Source organism: Magnolia sinica, chromosome 5, assembly GCF_029962835.1.
Source record: "Magnolia sinica isolate HGM2019 chromosome 5, MsV1, whole genome shotgun sequence".
In the NCBI taxonomy this organism is placed as follows: Eukaryota; Viridiplantae; Streptophyta; class Magnoliopsida; order Magnoliales; family Magnoliaceae; genus Magnolia; species Magnolia sinica.
In genome coordinates this window covers 18,754,760-18,775,359 of record NC_080577.1, presented here as the reverse complement: position 1 = coordinate 18,775,359, position 20,600 = coordinate 18,754,760, and the positions used below count along the sequence as shown (strand labels likewise).

Sequence of the window (20,600 nt, the reverse complement as noted above, 5' to 3'; positions counted from 1 at the left end):
TACATCACGGAGTGCCCATAAAGTTCGATCGTTGCACATACCTCCTACAACATGTTACATGATCCAACACTCCAAAATAGCAAAAACCTCACTTGAAACAGATTTTAACCGTCCAATATCCAGAAACAACTTACCTACATTCTTCATTAATGTGCATCAAATCTCTACAGTTTTTCTACAAAACTCATTTATGATGAGATCTACAAGACAAACGGTCCAGATCATCACGTGGTGGGACAGAAGGCGGCGAGCGAGTAGATCGGACAAGCATACCTAAAGCTCCTTCCTCTCTTTCTCTACGCTACTGACACTATCACTCCAAAGGCAAAAAAGGAGGAAGAAAGCAGAGAGAGAGAGAGAGAGAGAGAGAGAGGAGAAAAGGGCAGAAGAAAGAAGAAGATGGGCCTGGGCTTGGGCCTAAACCTCCTCCTACTCCTAGCAATGGTAGCCACCAACATCCTCTCTCTCTACCATCTCTCCTCCTCCCAAAACCCTACCTCCTCCCTTTCTCCTCCTCCGCCCGTCCCCGACTACCTAATCCACCAGCTCTCCACCATCCGCGCCACCATCAACCACCTCACCCGCCTCCGCTCCTCCTCGTCCTCTTCCTCCTCCTCCTCCTCCTCCTCCACCACCACCCCTCCGCCTCCTCCCCCTTCCGAGCTCCTCCTCTACGCCCATCTCTCCCCCATCGGCTCCGCTTGCCGCGACAACCCTTCTCTCCTTCACCGCTTCATGAATTACACCCCTTTCTCTCTCTGCCCTTCCGACCAGTCTCTCGCAGAATCCCTCGTCCTCCGTGGTTGTCATCCCCTCCCTCGCCGCCGATGCTTCGATCCCACCCCTCGCTCACCTCCTTCTTCTCTACCCACTTCTCCTTTCCCTTCTTCCCTCCCCGATTCCGCTGTTCTCTGGACTCCCTACTCCTGCAAGAGCTTCTCCTGCCTTGTCCGCAACGACAACCTCGGCTTCAATCTCAAGCTCGAATCCACTAAATTCTCATCTTACAAAACATTTCTCGATTTGCCCATTTCCCAATTGTTCCAATATGCCATGAATTCGTCTTCCGTTCTTCGTCTCGCCATCGATGTGGGCGGCGGGACCGGGACATTCGCCGCCAGGATGAAGCAGCATAATGTGACCGTTATCACAACCACCATGAATCTTGGCGCGCCTTATAGTGAGACGGCCGCGCTGAGGGGCGTCGTCCCCCTCCACATCCCACTGCAGCAGCGATTCCCAGTGTTCGATGGGGTGGTCGATCTGGTGCGGTGCGGGCATGGCATCAATCGATGGATCCCGACAGTGGCGTTGGAGTTCTTGTTGTATGATGTCGATCGGGTGCTGCGTGGTGGGGGGTTCCTGTGGCTGGATCACTTCTTCTGCAAATTGCCTGATCTTGAAAAGGTTTATGGGCCGCTGATCGGGCGATTGGGGTACAAGAGATTGAGGTGGGCCACTGGGAACAAGACAGATTCCAAGAATGGGGAGGTCTATCTGACTGCACTGCTGCAGAAACCATGGAAGTGAGGGATGAAATGAGAAGAGAGGATTTTGTTGCTGATTCAATGGGGAAATGATCCAATGTTGTTGTATGTATCTCTATTTTTAATTTCCTGTGATGGGTTTGTGTTGGTTTGGGGAGGAAATTATTGGAGAATTTTGTAATGGTTTTGGATTAGGAAATAAGGAAATGGTGTTACCAAACATGTATTTTTGTTACCTTGCAATGTGGGATTCTAGTGTAGACTCTACATAGTTTCCAATTCTCACTCAAATTGTAAAAGGAATTACAGTTCTAGATTGTAATGTTAAGGGAAATACCATTCATCTGTTGGTTTCTTCTTCTTTCTTGTTTTTTGTGTTTTTGGGTTTGAGTTAAATCATTTGGCATGGTGAAATTCCTCTGCAGCTATGGAGATAGAATTCCATTTTGGAGAAGAGGTTGAGCAGCTGTAATTCCTCTGTGAGTTCGGATTTTGTTGGTGATTTCCTTTTTAAAGGTTCAATTTTCATCACATGTGGCCCACCTGATGGGTGGACCTGCCTGATTTTCATTCCACAACATATCTGACAATGGGGCGCAACTGGTGGATGGTCCAACGCACGACATACCACGGCAATCTGGACCATCAAATAACAAATTGTGGGGCTTGGATTATCGTAAATGTTTGATTGGACACCACAAATAGCTGCTTAAAAGGAATCAATGGCTACTCAAATTCTTAAGATTGTGCTGTCCTCCCACATATGGGGTTCATGATTTGGATGATCTAAAATGGAATGGCATGGTAACTTTCTTGCCCAAAGGTTCTATAAAAAGTGGCCAAGGTTTACATTCAAAGTAAGCATTACGCATACTCAATAAGCAGTCCAGCTGGAGGGCCCACCTTATGATTGGCAAGGAACTCCCACATTAGCATGGCTGTAGCCAAAAGGTTGTAATGTACGGTTCAGATTTTCAGATTGTAGTGTGGACAAGTTGGGCTCATGGTTGATCAATCCAAGTAGTTAATGGGGTCAATGGCCCATCCACCATAAACAAACAGTTAGAAGAATCCTAACCCTTCAATAGGTGGTCAACAAATATACAGTCGAGAGAGAAAATACAGCAACAGTTACAAGCTCAAACATAAAAGTCCAAATATCACACAGCTATGATCTCCCAACATGAGGGATTTTTGTTGCCTTGAACATGTCTCCCACTTGAAAGAAACCTCCTTTGGCATGCGTGGGCCATCATCCCTCTTCAAGTCCAATGTTATAGTCTTCCTACAAATTACAAATACACCAATATTCAATCCCTCTATCTGTTTTCAACTATTCCCAAGCAAGATGTCTTCTACACAACCTACCTCTTTCAACTGCAAACCCAACTCATCCAATAATCTATAAATCTCTCTAGCTTGAGGATGCAACTTCCCACCAGCCACAAACTCATGTACCACACCTTCTACTTCAATCAAACTACATCCGGGTTCCTTCCGGACCCATTTTTCCTTCATCATCAGCCGCACATCCACCGCATCGCTGAATCGACTGGCATCCGCATAAGCATTCGACAAAAGCACATAGCCACAGCTATCGCCGGGATCCAGCTCAATCATCTGCTCCACAACCCATTCACACATTTCAACATTTCCATGACTCCTGTATGCCGAAAGCAAAGACCCCCATATAACAATATCTGGTTCAATGGGCATGTTTTTCATTAGATCTTCTGCCTCTTCAAGATGCCCTGCTCGACCTAGGATATCGATCATGCAACCATAATGCTTTATCATGGGTTCAATTTTGTATGTTTCAATCATTAGTGAAAAATAGTGGCGTGCTTCATCGACCATTCCAGAATGGTTACAGGCTGTTAGAATCGCTAAGAAACTAACAGAATCCGGCTGCAAGGAGGATTTAAGCCTCAAGAAAAGCTCCATCGCTTCCTTCCCACGCCCATGCATCCCTAGGCCGGATATTACAGAGTTCCAGGATGATAATCCTTTTCTTGGGGCCGCCTCAAACACCTGGAGAGCCTTATTGATGCAACCACACTTGCAATACATGTCGATAATCGCTGTCAACACAATCACATTTACCTCAATTTGGTTCTTCTCTATATAAGCATGAATCCATTCCCCCTGTTCGAGTGCTCCCAAGTGAGCACAAGCACCTAACAAGCTCACCGTCGTAAACACGCTCACCTCAATTCCATCTTCCTGCATTTGATGAAAGAGATCCAACGCCTCCTTAAACTTCCCATTCCTAACATACCCACTGATCATAGAATTCCAGGATGCCATACTTCTCATTGGCATCTTATCAAACAAACGTCTCGAGCTGTCGCAATCTCCACTTCTAGACAAGCCCAAGATCATAGAATTCCAAGAAACAACATCGAAGCTCGAATCCTCATCAAACAACTGATGCGCAGAGGCCAAGTGACCACAAACTGCATACATGAAAATCAAGGAGTTGTGGATGAAGGAATCGGATTGGAGCCCAAGTTTGAGAATCCTCCCATGGAGCTGGGCCCCTTCATGGGCCAGACCCAATTGGGCATATGCTTTGAAAACAGAAGGGTAAGTGAGTGTTTGTGGTTGGGTAGGAGAGTGTAGCATTTGGTAGAGAAGAGAGATGGATTGGTAGGGATTGGAGCTTTGTGAGAAGCCTCTGATGATGGTATTGTAGGTGAAATGATTTGGGTTTTGGATGTGAGAGAAGAGAAGCATGGCATAGTTGATGTCTCCAAAGGGGGAAGTTGCACAAAAGGCCAGGACTCTGCTAATGGCAATGATGTCTTGGGAGAGGCCGGTTTTGATGAGTTGGGCATGGAGCTTTTTGAGGTCCTTCATGTTGTTGCATCTATTTTCTAGCATGGATAGAGATGGATGGTCAGAAATGAATTTGGAAATGGAGGGTGATGAGGGGAGTGCACAAACACATGGGTGCATCTTTTTTTGGCAAAGAAATAGAGGGAGAGTTGCTCTGGTGAACTTGGATACTAAGGTAGATAAGGAGGCAGCAGGGATCGAAATCTCGGTACTGGTCGGTTCTGTGGGCCCCATCATGGTGTATCTGTTTTATCCATGCCATCCATCCAATTTTCAGCTCATTTTAGATACCGAGCCTAAAAATGAGGCAGATCGAAATCTCATGTGGACCACACCACAAGAAACAATGGTGAATGAATGCCCAATCATTAAAAATTTCTTAGGGTCCAACGTAATGTTTATTTGCCATCTGACCTGTTGATTAGGTCACACAGACCTGGACCAGGAATCAAAAATATAAGCTTGATCCAAAACTTTTCTGACACCCATCATGAAGTTTTTAATGGTGTGTGTTTAATCACCACTGTTTCCTGTAGTGTGGTCCACCTGAGACTTGTATATGACTTAGTGTGGCCTAGAATGAGCTGGAAAAATGGATGGACGGCATGGATAAAACACATACATCGTGGTGGGGCCCATAGAACCGGCCAGGGTAACTACCCAAATCAGTCCACAGGAGGAGTTTTATCCGAGGAAAGTAAAAGAGAAAATGACCACTGTAGACAAAACCTTTTACCCAGCGGTTTTTATGAAGGAATACAAACATAAGTTACCAACTTAGACTAGGACGGGCGGACAGCGACTTTGAGGACGTAACTACCTTTACTTTTCACTGCGAAGACGAGCGCTGACACTCCTCCATCTGAGAGTTGTACGAACGGCTTAAAAGAGATCAAAGTTACATGGCCCCACAGCTATGTATTTATTATATCCACAACGTTCATCCATATTTCGAGATCATTTCGGAGCATTATAAAGAAAAGAAAATCATATCCAAAGATCAACTGGGCCACACCACACAGAGCAGCGGAAAATTGATTTTCATCGTTGAAACTTTTGTAGGGCCCACCATAACATTTATTTTCCATCTAATCTATTCATAAGGTCACAAAGACCTGGATGAAGAGGGAAAACAAATTTCATAATGGTCCAAAACTTGTGTGGCCCCTAAAAGGGTTTCAACGGTAGACGTTCAAGCAGAATGGTAATGGCGTATGCCCAAGGATACGGATATAGCTACGGTTATAATCCATAGCCAAAACAGTAGCTTGGCAATCATTTGCGGACCCCACAAGTCGCTGTCCCTATCGGCGATTAATCGCGGATTCCACGATTCCACCCCCAATCTATGGCTACGGATTATAACCGTAGCTATAGCCGTATCCTATGCTCTTTCTTTTTTCTTTTTTCTTTTTTACATGGAGAATTTTATTCTACCTACATTTTTTTCTAACACATATTTATATAAATATATAAATATAAGTACATAATAAAAAAAAAATTTCTCTTTTTTTCATTTCTTTCTTTATTCATATAACAAGAATATTTTCTAAACCAAAATTAGTTACTTGACGTACCATATATAATTTTAGGGCTGAAAGTTGGGCGGGCTCAACCCGACTAACTTGTGACTGACCCGACATTGGGTTGGGCTTGGGTTGAGATCTTGGGAATTGCTGGAAAATGCATGGAAATGACCGTGAAATGCATGGAAATGACCATGAAATGAAGGAAAATGACAGTGAAATGCATGGAAATGACCATGAAATGTATGAAAATGACCATGAAATGCATGGAAATGACCGTGAAATGAAATGGAATCGCTGGGATTGACCGTGAAATGCATGGAAATGACCGTGAAGTGAAGGGAAATGACAGTGAAATGCATGAAAATAACCGTGAAATGAAACGGAATCTCCGGGATTGACTGTGAAATGCATGGAAATGACCGTGAAATGAAACGAAATCGCCGAGATTGCCCGTGAAATGCATGGAAATGACCATGAAGTGAAGCAAATTGACCGTGAAATGCATAGAAATGACCCTGAAGTGAAGGGAATTGACCGTGAAATGCATGGAAATGACCGTGAAATGCATGGAAATGACCATGAAGTGAAGCGAATTGACCGTGAGCGAGGGAAGCTAGAAATTCAGCGAGGCAACCTAAAAATTGAGCGAGGCAACCTACGAATTGAGCAAGGAACGCTAGAAATTGAGCGAGGCAACCTACGAATTGAGCGAGGGAACATAGGATTTGAGCGAGGGAAGCTAGAAATTAAGCGAGGCAACCTAAAAATTGAGCGAGGCAACCTAGGAATTGAGCGAGAGAAGCTAGGAATTGAGCGAGGCAACTTAGGAAATGAGCGAGGGAACATAGGATTTGAGCGAGGGAAGCTAGAAATTCAGCAAGGCAACCTACGAATTAAGCGAGGAAAGTTAGAAATTGAGCGAGGGAACATAGGATTTGAGTGAGGGAAGCTAGAAATTCAGCGCAGCAACCTAAAAATTAAGCAAAGCAACCTAGGAATTGAGTGAGGGAAGCTAAAAATTGAGTGAGGCAACCTACGAATTGAGCAAGGAAAGCTAGAAATTTAGCGAGGGAACCTAGGAAATGAGCGAGGGAACATAGGATTTGCGCGAGGGAAGCTAGAAATTCAGCGAGGGAACCTATGGATTGAGCGAGGCAACTTATGAATTGAGCGAGGGAAGTTAGGAATTGAGCGAGGGAAGCTAGAAATTGACCGAGGGAACCTATGGATTGAGTGAGGCAACCTAAGAATTGAGCGAGGGAAGCTACAAATTGAGCGAGAGAATCTACGGATTGAGCGAGGTAACCTACGAATTGAGCGAGGGAAGCTTGGAATTGCGTGGGGCAACTTAGAAATTGAGCTAGAGAACATAGGAATTGAGCGAGGGAACCTAAGAATTAAGCGAGGGAAGTTAGAAATTGAGCGAGGCAACGTACAAATTAAGCGAGGCAACCTAGGAAATGAGCGAGGAAACATAGGATTTGAGCAAGGGAACTAGAAATTCAGCGAGGCAACCTAAAAATTGAGCGAGAGAACCTAGGAATTGAGCGAGGGAAGCTAGGAATTGAGCGAGAGAACCTAGGAATTGAGCGAGGCAACATACGAATTGAGCGAGGGAAGCTAGGAATTGAGCGAGGCAACCTAGGAATTGAGCGAGGGAACCTACAAATTAAGTGAGGCAACCTAGAAAATGAGCGAGGGAAGCTAGAAATTCAGTAAGGCAACCTAAAAATTGAGCGAGGCAACCTACGAATTGAGCGAGGGAAGCTAAGAATTAAGCGAGGGAACCTACAAATTAAGCGAGACAACCTAGGAAATGAGCGAGGGAACATAAGAATTGAGCGAGGGAAGCTAGAAATTCAGCGAGGCAACCTAGGAATTGAGCGAGGGAAGCTAGGAATTGAGCAAGGGAACCTACGGATTCTGCGAGGCAACGTAGAAATTAAGCAAGACCATAGGAATTGAGCGAGGGTAAGTGTAAGGTGAGATAGGGAAACTTGAAATTAGGCCGGGCAAACTAGAAGTTGAACAAAGCAAGCATGAAAGTTGAGCGACGGAAACATTTACACGTTATGAAATTTAATTCATTATAAACTTTCCTGAAGTACAAATTGTGGGGTAAATATACAACATTTCACAAAGTTATCATTCTCATCTCATGCCTACGACAAGTATCATTTACAGGTTACAGACAAACAATCATACGCTATCGACTTCCTCCAATGTATAGTGAATTTTTGCATGTCTGTTCCCTCCAAGGTGCGACCACTGCACAGTATATCAATGAATTTTTGCATGTCTGTTCCCTTCAAGGTGAATTAAACAACATTTCATTTCAATTAAATGCTCATGATATCTCACTTGAAAACTATCACGGAGCAAGCTAACAGCGCTTGTTTCCCATTCTCGTAGGGTGAGTTCATAGTTCTTTATTAAGATAGTCTGCAAAAGAACCCAGACTGATGTTAATATACAGAGTGTAAGTGTCAAATCAAGCAAAGTGAACAGCGAAAAAATACATATACTTATAGCTTCACTCTTAAAAATTGCATATATTTTGTTGTACCTCCAACCCTTTCAGCCTCAATATTGAATGAAGCGTGGAATCATTGGTCATTTTCAAGCATTTCATGGTCAATTCCCTTCACTTCACGGTCATTTTCACGCATTTTACGGTCAATTCGCTTCACTTCACGGTCATTTCCATGCATTTCACGGTCATTCCCAACCATTCCGTGTTGATTCATGGTCATTTCCAAGCATTTCACGGTTAATTTGCTTCACTTCACGGTCATTTTCACGCATTTCACAGTCAATTCGCTTCACTTCACAGTCATTTTCCTACATTTCACGGCCAATTCGCTTTACTTCACGGTCATTACCGTGCATTTCATGGTCATTTTCATACATTTCACGGTCATTACCATGCATTTCATGGTCAATTCTAGTGATTCTGTTTCATTTCACGGTCATTTCCATACATTTCACGGTCATTTCCCTTCACTTCACAGTCATTTCCATGCATTTCACGGTCAATTCCGGCGATTCCGTTTCATTTCACGGTCAATTCCCTTCACTTCACGATCATTTTCATGCATTTTTTCTAAACAAACAAGCTAAAATATAGGACAACTACTCCATTACAAGTCGTATTTTGTATCAAGCAATTTATTTGGGAGAGGAAAATCCGACATATCTTGTTAGCTTGAGGGGAGGCATTGGAATTTCCTTTGCCTTCAACACAAATGATTTGCACTCAATTATAATTAATTTATAAGGAACTTATATCTTAATCGAGTTCGTGTTGGGTCAATTTCCAGTTTGTCCCGCTTAATTTTCAGTTTGGCCTGCTCAATTTCCAGTTTGTCCCGCTCAATTTCCAGTTTGGCCTGTAGTATATCCACGCCGTCCATCCGTTCTTCCATCTAATTTAAGCAGTTTAGCCCCAAATTGAAGCATATCAAAAGATCAAGTGGATCATACCACGGAAAATAGTGGGCATAATGATTTCCACCATTGAAACCATAGTGGGCCCAACAGTAATGTTTGTTTGTTATCACATCTTACTTTTTTAAGAATTATATGAATGAACCACTTTGAACATAGAATAAGTAGCCTAACGTACTTTTTTATTGTCTATATAAATTGGCCTACCTAATCACTATTGGTGAAGAAAAAAGAGTCTATATTCTTTAGCACACATATAAATATCATGATCAAGTATACCTTTCAAATGATGCAAAATCTTTTTCCCTACTTGTAGATGAATCTAACTTAGAAATTGTATGTGGTAGTTAAGTAATTCCACAATATACAAGATGTTTAGGCTAGTATGAGTCAAGTATTTAAAACTTCTAATCGACAACTTGAAGCCCTTTAGGATCTATTAGATTGTTTTTCTTGTCGTTGCTCAATTTCAATGTAATTTCCATGAGTATGCATACTAATTTAGAATTTTTCATCTCAAAGATTTTTAGAGTTTCATGAATATACGTGTTCTCAAATATAAAAATTACATCATCTATTTAATTTATCCTGATTCAAGATAATATGCCATAAGACTCATATTTGTCATTTCAAATATACGAAGTAGCCTTTATAAACTCATCAACCATAACACTATCATTGTCTGTGAATATTAGATCACCAATGTATAAGGATGTCAATAATACATCACCATGGTCATTGTGTTAACATGGATAACATGCTCCTTGGGATAACTTGTTTGTTTGTTATCAAACCTATTCATAAGATCATACATACATTGTTTTCAATTATGTCTGATTTTGTCCACTATGTTTATCTTGTAAATTTTATGTTTGATATGTTTTTCAATTCATCTCTGCAGGCGACAAATATTCTGCCGTAAGGTCCAACCCAACATCTAGGTGTACACTAACATGGTGGTTTGACAAGGTGAAGGGTGGAGTGGAGAAGCACGATAGCGGTCCTATGCTATGTACAGAAAGAGGGAGCACCCCCTCTTTCGCCTAACTCTGAGGACTAGTAGGCCCTCATGCCGCCCCTTTTTGTGGCCCCATCCCTAGCATGGTGTCATCTTCTCCCTACGGGGAGTTCACGATATGTATTGCCTAAGTTTAGCTTCCCGTTATGTAATGAAAATGAAATCTCCTTTTCTTCATGTTATTAATGGTGTGGGCTGATAGTACTTCTAGATAAATTTTGCTTTCCATTTTGCACTGCATTATTTCAGCCATATGCAAACCGCTCATCTAGTGGACCATTGCTTGAAAAGCGGCTGGGTCACTTCCATTATCCTATTAAGTTTGTAAATTCTTTCATTGAAGAGGAGAAATGTTCTGGCTATGTGTAAGAGAAATTTGGGCCATTCATCATGCCAATCCAATCATATATACACAAGCACACTGTAGAAACAGTCAATCTGCGCATTTTGTGATGGACTCTTGTGCCGAACTTTATAATAGGAGATTACATAAGTTATGATTCATGCAAAATATGATGAGATTGCATATGATTTGGTCAATAATCCATTGAAAAATAAGGTAATGAGACATCAAATAAAGTCTTCCTATCTCTATCTGACTCATGTATGAACTAATTGATCGAGGTTTCACCATATTCCAATATGCTAGGTTGCATGGAAGTTGGGATAATGTTGCTGTAAATTGTAAGTACATGAGCACTAGTATAGTATTGTTTCTGTAGTAGGATGTTATTTGCAATGGTAACAGCTTCAATCCCTGCTTCCCTTCGTTGGAGTTCGAATTGAATTCCAATCTGGTTATTGGAGTTTGGATTATCATCCATTTACAACATGTATATGCCCATGCAGATTCTAGTCTAAAACTGCCCTCATCACTTATTTTTCATGTAGTGTGCTTGGATTGTATCCACTAGAATGAAACTTTCATATTTTATTGGGCCCTTTCTTCCCCAAAAGGACTTTTACTAGAGCAGATTAAATTTCTTTCATCATTCATATGCATCTCAAGAATATGGAGTACTTGGTGGAAAATGCCTTAAGAGTGGTTTGAGACATACCTCTCTTAGTTCCTTTTTGTACAAGAACTGCTAGTGAAGTAGCTTACTTGTTCAGGATACAGTGGAGGCAATTAAGTTTACCGTGTAATCAGAATGATTAGATGAAATATCTGTTAGTGATTGAGTTATTGTCCTTTTTTTAAATTTTTAAATTTTTAAATTTTTATTTTTAGAGCAAAAAATTTCATGCTCAAATGGTTGGAATTTTAAAAAATAATTAATAAAAAAATAAAAAAATCTTCCCCTTGAAATTTCTGGTATTGAGTGGGAGCAAAAATTTGGAAGTAACTTCTTTTGAGGAATTTGGAACCGATGGTGGGGCATTTAATTTAGTGATTCTTAAGTTGGGTTGTAGTGATTTTAGTTATTGGATGCTTTTAGCGGTGTGGTTGGTTGTTTATGGACAATCTTTTGGAATTTTCTTATTTTGTATACGGACAAATTTTAAATTCATTTTCGTGGATAATTAGAAATTGACAATGAGGTTTTTAGTGGAGTGGTTTTTGGAGATGTGTGTTTCTTCTTCTTCTTCTTCTTCTTCTTCTTTTATAATTATTATTATTATTATTTTAATTTATTTAAATTTTGTTTTGTTTTATTTATATAGCAGTGTGGGTTTTCAATCAAAATGTTTGTTGAGAATTCAGCATAGATACTGTTTTTAGTGAATTTTCTGCAGTAAACTAGTTGTTGTTGGACAATTTTTTTCCCCTTTCCTTCTGAATCTCTACTTTTGATGCTCAATTTCCAGTTAGTCTCGCTTAATTTTTCAATTTTCAGTTTGCCCCGCTCAATTTCCAGTTTGGCTTGCTCAATTTCCAGTTTGGCCCACTCAATTTTCAGTTTGTCCCGCTCAATTTCCAGTTTGCCCCACTCAATTTCTAGTTAGGCCTGCTCAATTTCCAATTTGTCCCGCTCAATTTCCAATTAGGCCCGCTCAATTTCCAGTTTGTCCCGCTCAATTTCCAGTTTGCCCTGCTCAATTTCCAAACCCTCTATTTTTCTAATTTCTCAACTTCCAAACCCTCTATCCACATCTTCCACAACCATCATTTCCATCTGGGAAGTCAATGTATATATTGTCCCCTGATGTGATGTTGACATGCAGGAGTCTACATGTGAGAGGAGTCATCGAAAATGATGTGGACCAATAAAAGCAGTCGGCATTTGAAATTTTCGTTGCTTTCAACACAAATGATCTGCACTCAATTATAATTAATTTATAAGGTACTTATATATTAATCGGGTTCGTGTTAGGTTAGGCAACCCGAGACCTCAACCCGAGCCCAACCCAAGTTTTATTGGGTTGGTGTTTGTATGGCCCAACCCCAAAACCAAACCCGATACATCCTGCCTAAGCCCTGAAATCAAATATGGTACGTCAAGTAACTAATTTTGGTTTAGAAGATATTCTTGTTATAAACATTTGAGAAGATAGAGACTCAATATTTTAAGTTCTCTAGGAGATTGCCTGCATAACCATGAAACCTAGGAACAAAACCTAGGTCTCCATTAAAAACTTTTAGAATGATCGTTTGAACTTAGAACCAAACTTAGGAATTATGGGAGAATAAATAAACTGCTATGATGTATATTAGATTAAACAAGAATGTTCCTTGAACTTGACCTTTGAATTTTTCCATAATTTTCCTTAGTTGAAATGACATTGTGAAAACACTCAATAGATAGTAGGTGAAACGAGTTTAGGCATTGTAAGCAGTTCCTTACCCATTACATTATACATTAGATCAAATTTAAGCACTCCCTAAACTTAAAACCCGCACTAGGAGTTAAAAATGAAAATTCGCTAAGAAATCTCATTAGTTAGAGATGATATTTCTCATAACTTTTAGTAATTAGCACTAACTAGAAGCGAATTTATAAAGGTTTGAGAAAAAATTTCAGCTCTAAATGGAGCATATTGAGACTAGGATTTTGTATTTTGAATCCCCAAATACATCTCGTTGATCAGAAACAACATCTCTCATATGTTCCAACAATTAGAAATAATTAATAGTGAAAATTTAGGTGAAATTTCAACCCTAGACTCTTCTTGTTGAGACTAGCTTTAAAAATTGATGTAAGTTTAAGATATTTTAAACCCAAATCCTCATGTAGAAATGTTAGGTTCGTATTTTATTTTTTTTTGAAAGTGTACTAGGCCATGATAGAATTGTCCCTTGTTAAAATAGAAGACTACATGGATATTCCATGATAGATAGCGTCGCTGAATTTAACAAGCACCACATGAAATTATTCGTATCTCTAAATTTGTAATCCATATAAGCTCTTCTTGTTTATTTAAAAAATTTAACGCATTACTTACTCTTTATTTCCTTAAGCTCTGTATCATCGTCATCTATTATGAAACGTACGTGAGTAATCGGTCCTCTATTATTTAATCGAGTTTTGTCATATGGCAAGCTTTCATTGCTTAATGATTCACTAATATAATGTCATTGTAATGGTTTGGCCTGCTCAATTTCCAGTTTATCCCGCTCAATTTTCAATTTGTCCCACTCAATTTTCAATTAGGCCCGCTCAATTTCCAGTTTGGCCCGCTCAATTTCTAGTTTGTTCCACTCAATTTCCGGTTTGTCCCGCTCAATTTCTAGTTTAGCCCGCCTCAATTTTCAGTTTGGCCCGCTCAATTTTCAGTTTGTACCGCTCAATTTCATGTTTGACCCACTGAAATTCATATTTGCCTTGCTCAAATGGATTTTCCACCATCGACCCAATGGAATCTTAGAAAATAACTAGGTTGGTTGGTCTAGTGTCGATAGTTCCAATCGACCAAATAATTCAGGATACTTTATAGGATCCATTAAAATATTTAGTAGAATCTCGATCATTAATGAATTACCATATAATACATTGCAAATTGAAGAATATCATGATTATCCCAAGTTAGAGAATGTTAGAATCATTAGCCATTTTCAAGCATTTCACGATCAATTCCCTTCACTTCACGGTCATTTTCAAGCATTTCACGGTCATTTCCACGCATTTCACGGTCATTTCCGGCCATTCCGTGTTGATTCACGGTCAATTCCAAGCATTTCACGGTCAATTCCCTTCACTTCACGGTCATTTCCACACATTTCACGGTCAATTCACTTCACTTCACGGTCATTTCTATACATTTCACGGTCAATTCGCTTCACTTCACGGTCATTACCATGCATTTCACGGTCAATTCCGGCGATTCTGTTTCATTTCACGGTCATTTCCCTTCACTTCATGGTCATTTCCATGCATTTCACGGTCAATTCCGGCGATTCCGTTTCATTTCACGGTCAATTCCCTTCACTTCACAATCATCTCCATGCATTTTTTTCTAAACAAACAAGCTAAAATATAGGACAACTACTCCATTACAAGTCGTATTTTGTATCAAGCAATTTATTTGGGAGAGGAAAATTCGACATATCTTGTTAGCTTGAGGGGAGGCATTGAAATTTCTTTTGCCTTCAACACAAATGATCTACACTCAATTATAATTAATTTATAAGGAACTTATATCTTAATCGGGTTTGTGTTGGGTCAGGCAACCTGAGCCCAACCCAAGTTTTATCGGGTTGGTGTTTGTATGACCCAACCCCAAGACCAAACTCGATACATCCTTCCCAAGCCCAACCCAATGTCGGGTTGGTCACAGGTTGGTCGGGTTGAGCCCGCCCAACTTTCAGCCCTAAAATCATATATGGTACGTTAAGCAACTAATTTTGGTTTAGAAGATATTCTTGTTATATGAATAAAGAAAGAAATGAAAAAAAGAGATTAATTTTTTTATATGCTTATATATGCATATTTATATAAATATATGTTAGAGAAAAATGTAGGTAGAATAAAATTCTCCATGTAAAAAAATTAAAAAATAAAAAAGGATAGGGATACGGCAATAGCTATGGTTATAATCCATAGCCATAGATCGGGGGTGGAATAGTGGAATCTGCGACTGATCGCCGATCAGGACAACAACTTGCGGTGGAATCGTGGCTCCCATGATTGATCACCGAGCTACGGTTATCTAAAAAGCAGGGGCTACGGATATAGCTATGGTTATGATTTGTAGCTATCGAAAAACCGTAGTCATGGGTTCCTGGTTTTTTATTTTTATTTTTTTTTACTGTTGTAAGCCCCACCGCCTTTTGTGGGTCCCATCATGAGGTCTGTGTTATATCCAAACCGTCCATCTATTTGGCGAGCTCATATCAAGCTTGAGATGTAAAATAAGACAGATCTAACTATCAAGTAGACCACACTGTAAAAGGCAGTGAGGAATTGAACGTCTACCATTGAAACCCTTTTAGGGGTTACAGAAGTTTTGGATCATTATGATTTTTTTTTTCCTCTTCATCCAGGCCTTTGTGACCTTATGAATAGATTGGATGGAAAATAAATGTTATGGTGGGCCCTACAAATTTTTTAACGGTGAAAATCAGTTTTCCCGCTGCTCTTTGTGGTGTGGTCCAGTTGATCTTTGGTTATGATTTTTTTATTTTTTATTTTGGATGATGCTCCGAAATGATATCGAAATATGGATGAACGTTGTGGATATAATAAATACATAGCTGTGGGGCCATGTAACTTTGATCTCTTTTGAGCCGTTCGTACAACTCTCGGTTGGAGGAGCGTCAGCGCTCGTCTTCGAAAGGAAGGGAGGGGTATTTTCGTCCTCAAAGTCGCTGTCCGCACGTGCTAGTCTAAGTTGGTAACTTAAGTTTGTATTCTTTCATAAAAACCGCTGGGTAAAACGTTTTGTCTACAGTGATCATTTTCTCTAACATACGTTACATTTGAAAGGGGAGAAATTGACCGACGCCACCTTTTACCCAGCGTCTTTTCAACACGCTCCCAAACTTTACTTTCTCAAAGTAAACCATTCTGTACGGACACACTATACAGATGAAGCTACTGTCCATTTCCAACTTATGGCTACGGATTATAACCGTAGCCATAGGTATTTAGCCACCATGAAGGCTCAGGCACTTTCATCTGCAAATAGTATGTCCGTACAGAATAGTTTGCTTTGGTAAAATAAAGTTTGGGAGCGAGTTGAAAAGACGCCCTCTAAAAGGTGGCATCTACAGTGGTCAGTTTTAAAGGATATTATAGAGCCGTCTCCATCGTAGGATGATAGATTCCCCATCACACCATCCCAGTGGCAGGGTAAAAAGATGGATGGATCGGGACGGTACACCTGGAGAGGCCCACCGTGTATGGACCATGACTTTATTCAAAATGAATTATAGATGAAATCCAATTAGTACTCTTCAAATGAATAGCAAAGGGCGAAAATCATTGTTGACATTAGGGACTTGATGTGAGAGAAATGGATGGCTATTAAGATGATCAAATTATTGTGGTTTCCGTACCATCGACCATAAGGAGGAGCCCAGTAGGTGGACAGTCCTAATCTGCCCTATCCCTACCATAGGACCCCATATTAAGATATGGGTTAAGAGTACTTTGATGGTCCACCCTTACTTTTTGGCTGTGGTGTCTCATCCATGTTAGAGACGGTACCCACGCACATCAATCAAGGTCATTCAAATTGACGGCTTCCATTGTAGCTAGAAATGCATGATTGTCAAAAGATTTTAACCATTGATTTTCCTTGTTGAATTTACATCATTACCTGTTTTAATTTTTAACCGTTCATTTGATATCCACCAATTGGCGCCTTCGATTGTTTGATCGTAGTATTTTGGGCCCTCGCTGCACCTATGGTAGGATTTAGACGGTCTGGACCTGAGGCAGCATATTGATAAATGCCACGTAACTGATGGTGAACTAACAGGGATGTCTTCGTCATGGACAGTGACGGACGCGGATTACCGACCTGCCAGGAGCGAGAACCTACTGGTCGACGCTCTGTGGGCCCATGATGTATGCGTATTTTTGCATATCATTTTAGTGGATGAGCCCAAAACGGAGGCAGATCCAAATTGCAGGTGGACCACACCACAAGAAACAGAGGTGGTTGAACGCCCACCATTAAAAAATTCTTAGGCCACGAGTTTTGGATCGAGCTGATATTTTTGCTTTCCCTTCATCTGGTCTGTGTGATCTAATCAACAGGTTGGATGGAAAAATTACAGTGGGCCTTAGGAAGTTTTTGATGGTGGGCGTTTATTTACCACCATTTTCATGTGATATGGTCCACCTGAGATGTGGATTTGCCTCCATTTTGAGCTGATGCAATAAAATGATCTGTGAAAATGGATGGACGGTGTGGATAAAACACAAAAATTATGACAGGGCTCACAGAACACCAACCATGCAATCCGCGTCTATCAAGGAAGCCTCGAGCAATCGGTAAAAGTGGATGACTAACCTGTACATGTATATTTTTAAATGAAGTGCTCGGTGCAGTGATGAATTACAAGGAAGATAACATGAATTTTTTAGAATCAGAGTCTATAAAGTGTGGTACGGAGTTATATGCAATATGGCTTCTAAGACAAAAAATAATAATAATAATAATAATAATAATTAATAAATAAATAAATAAATAAAAATCCATTTCATTTGCAAATATATAAATATCATTTTTATATAGAAAAGTTTTAATGGATCTACAGTGGCTGATTTAATTGAATTGATTGAACTTTTGATTTAATCAGAGACGAGATGATAATGTTGATTAGATTGTCAATTTGGCCGACAATTCACTGATTTAACTATTTTGTTCGTTGGATAGTTTTTACAGTTCTCAATTGGATTTTCAATTTGATAGGTAAGACTTGTTGATTCAGTGGACTCAATTTGATGAATTGCCAATTTTTATTTTTATTTTTTGTTAGCTTTTTAGTACACTCCACTATCAGTTGACACTTCACTGTTAGCCACCCCCACTAGGGAACAATACCGAGACCTCAAGTGTCAATTCAATCGACAGTCTTTAATTTCTTTTATTGGGTGAATCATTTAAAAATATGTTGTTTTGGAACAAAACAAATCTTTAGGATTAGGTTTGCTATGCACCTCAATTTACTTGTCTTCAAGCTTGATGATACAAGTCTTCAAATTTTCAATTATATTTATCTTCTAATGATAGACCAAACAACTTAAGACACAAACTCACGTCATTGACAAATCAAGACTAACATATACATGTGTTTCATCTACATGATCGGTCCATTTTGCCTGCTCATTTTAAGACATGAGCTCAAATATAAGGCAGATCCAAAGCTCAAGTAGACCATATTACATGAAACAGTAATGATTTAACACTTACCTTTCTAAACTTATTGAGGACCACGAGTTTTGTATCGAGCTGATATTTGTGTTTTCCCTTCATCCAGGTTTATATAACCTTATGAACAGGTTGGATGACAAATAAACAACACCGTGGTCTATCGGAAGGTTTCAACAGTTAATGTCATTATCCCCACTGGTTTTTGTGGTGTGGTCCACTAGCTAGTGTGGGTTCGCCAACCAAACCGCCTCCGCTTTTATCTATGGTAAACCCAAAGATATCACTTATTCCTTTGTGTAACTAGCAGATTGGCGGATGGTCACATCCTCTAGCTTGTCTTCTAGCAATCCGCAAAAGCGGATTGGGTACTACCCTGCCTGTTCCGAGCTCAGGACGGGCTCGGGCTCTGAGGGGCTACCGTGATTCGTGGATTCTATCCACACCATCCATCCATTTTTCCATATCATTTCAGGAAATAAAACTAAAAATAGGCATATTTAAGGCCCAAGTTGACCACATTAAATGAAACAGCTGTGATAATAATACCCACCATTGAAACTTTCCTAGAGTCCACTGTGATATTTATTTTCCATCCAATCTGTTCATGAGGTCATATAGACCTGGATGAACGTCAAAAACAGATATCAGCTAGATCCAAAACTTCTATGGCTCCCAAGAAGTTTTCAACGGTAAGCATTTAATCCCTACTGTGTGGTCCACTTGAGCCTTCGATATATCTCATTTTAGCATTTATAACCTATAATGATATGAAAAATGGCCGGACAGTGTGGATGAAATCCATACATTACGGTGGCCCCTCAGAGCCTCAGCCTGTCCTGAGCTCATGACATGCCAGGGTAGTACCCAAACAGAGAGCTGAGATAACTGTTGAGTTATTCAATGTATTGCCGGGCTGGCTATTCAACGGTCCGGTAAGAGAGAACACCTAATTATTACCAAAACAGAGCCGAATTTAAATTTGGATTTTGGACCATACAGAACTTGCCATACCCTAAATGCTTGAACCCATTCAGGCCTCTCTCATGGGATGCGGATTGTGTACCATCCCTGCCTGTCCGAGTTTGGCACAGGCAGGGGCTTTGACCGGCCACTGTGATGTATAGGTTTTATCCGCACCGTCCATCCATTTTGCCATATGGTTTTAGTGTGGAAGCCCAAAATCGAGGCAAATCGAAGGCTCAAGTAAAGCACAAGGTGGAGAGTAAACGCCTACCATTGAAAACTTCTTCAGGACCACAGAAGTTTTGGATGAAGAGGATGTTTTCCCTGCATCCAGGTCTATGAGACCTTATGAACAGGTTGGATGGAAAATAAACATCACAGTCAGCCCTAGGAAGGTTTCAACAGTGGGTGACATTATCACCACTACCTGCAGTGTGGTCCACTTGAGCCTTGAATATACCTTACTTTTGGGCTTATGCCCTACAATGATATAGCTAAATGGACGACATGGTGGCCACTCACAGCCCCCTGCCCGTACCAAACTTGGGACAGGCAGGGGTAGTACCCAAGCTGCACACTCATTGATGAAAGCCTTTTAGCCTCTCTTTGGGACCATGAACAATGTGTACAACACCAAAAATCCAACGTTCATTCTTCTCGACCATGCCTGTCTGCGAATGAGGCAAAGACTGGGTCCGGCTCCGGCTCCGGCTCCTTGACTCCGTGGTAGACATATTCCTTTCAAAAACTGAGACTAGAGATCAAGTGCCCATGTGGTGCGAGTGGGTGTGTGAGCTTGAAAAACTCATGGGAATGTGGCGATTGGTGAGCTTGCAACAAGTCGTCTAGTAGAGTTCTAAGTGATAGAAGTTCTTATTTGATCATGTCGAACATACATGACACCACAGATAAGCAGAAGAAACTCATGACATGTTGGATGAGATAGGTCAGAAGTTGAAATCTATCAACATTGATGAAGATTTGTGCCATTCACCGAGGTACTGTGTAAACATTCCACAGACCAAAAATAATATTGATCAGCTGATCAGGCAGGTC

The 20,600-nt window shown here is 40.5% G+C and overlaps 2 protein-coding genes across 2 annotated transcripts; one reads left to right on the top strand and one right to left on the bottom strand.

Annotated features, from left to right (window-relative positions):
* The first annotated feature begins 312 nt into the window (after nt 1-312).
* LOC131245647 (probable methyltransferase At1g29790) lies at nt 313-1,830 on the top strand. Its single transcript, XM_058245236.1, has one exon. The coding sequence runs from the start codon at nt 400-402 to the stop codon at nt 1,528-1,530; it is 1,131 nt and encodes a 376-aa protein (XP_058101219.1). The 5' UTR covers nt 313-399; the 3' UTR covers nt 1,531-1,830.
* A 126-nt stretch (nt 1,831-1,956) lies between these two features.
* Nucleotides 1,957-4,460, bottom strand: LOC131245646 (pentatricopeptide repeat-containing protein At2g42920, chloroplastic). The gene has a single exon (XM_058245235.1). It carries the CDS (start codon nt 4,443-4,445, stop codon nt 2,817-2,819), a length of 1,629 nt encoding a protein of 542 aa, XP_058101218.1. The 5' UTR covers nt 4,446-4,460; the 3' UTR covers nt 1,957-2,816.
* Between the last annotated feature and the right edge of the window lie 16,140 nt (nt 4,461-20,600).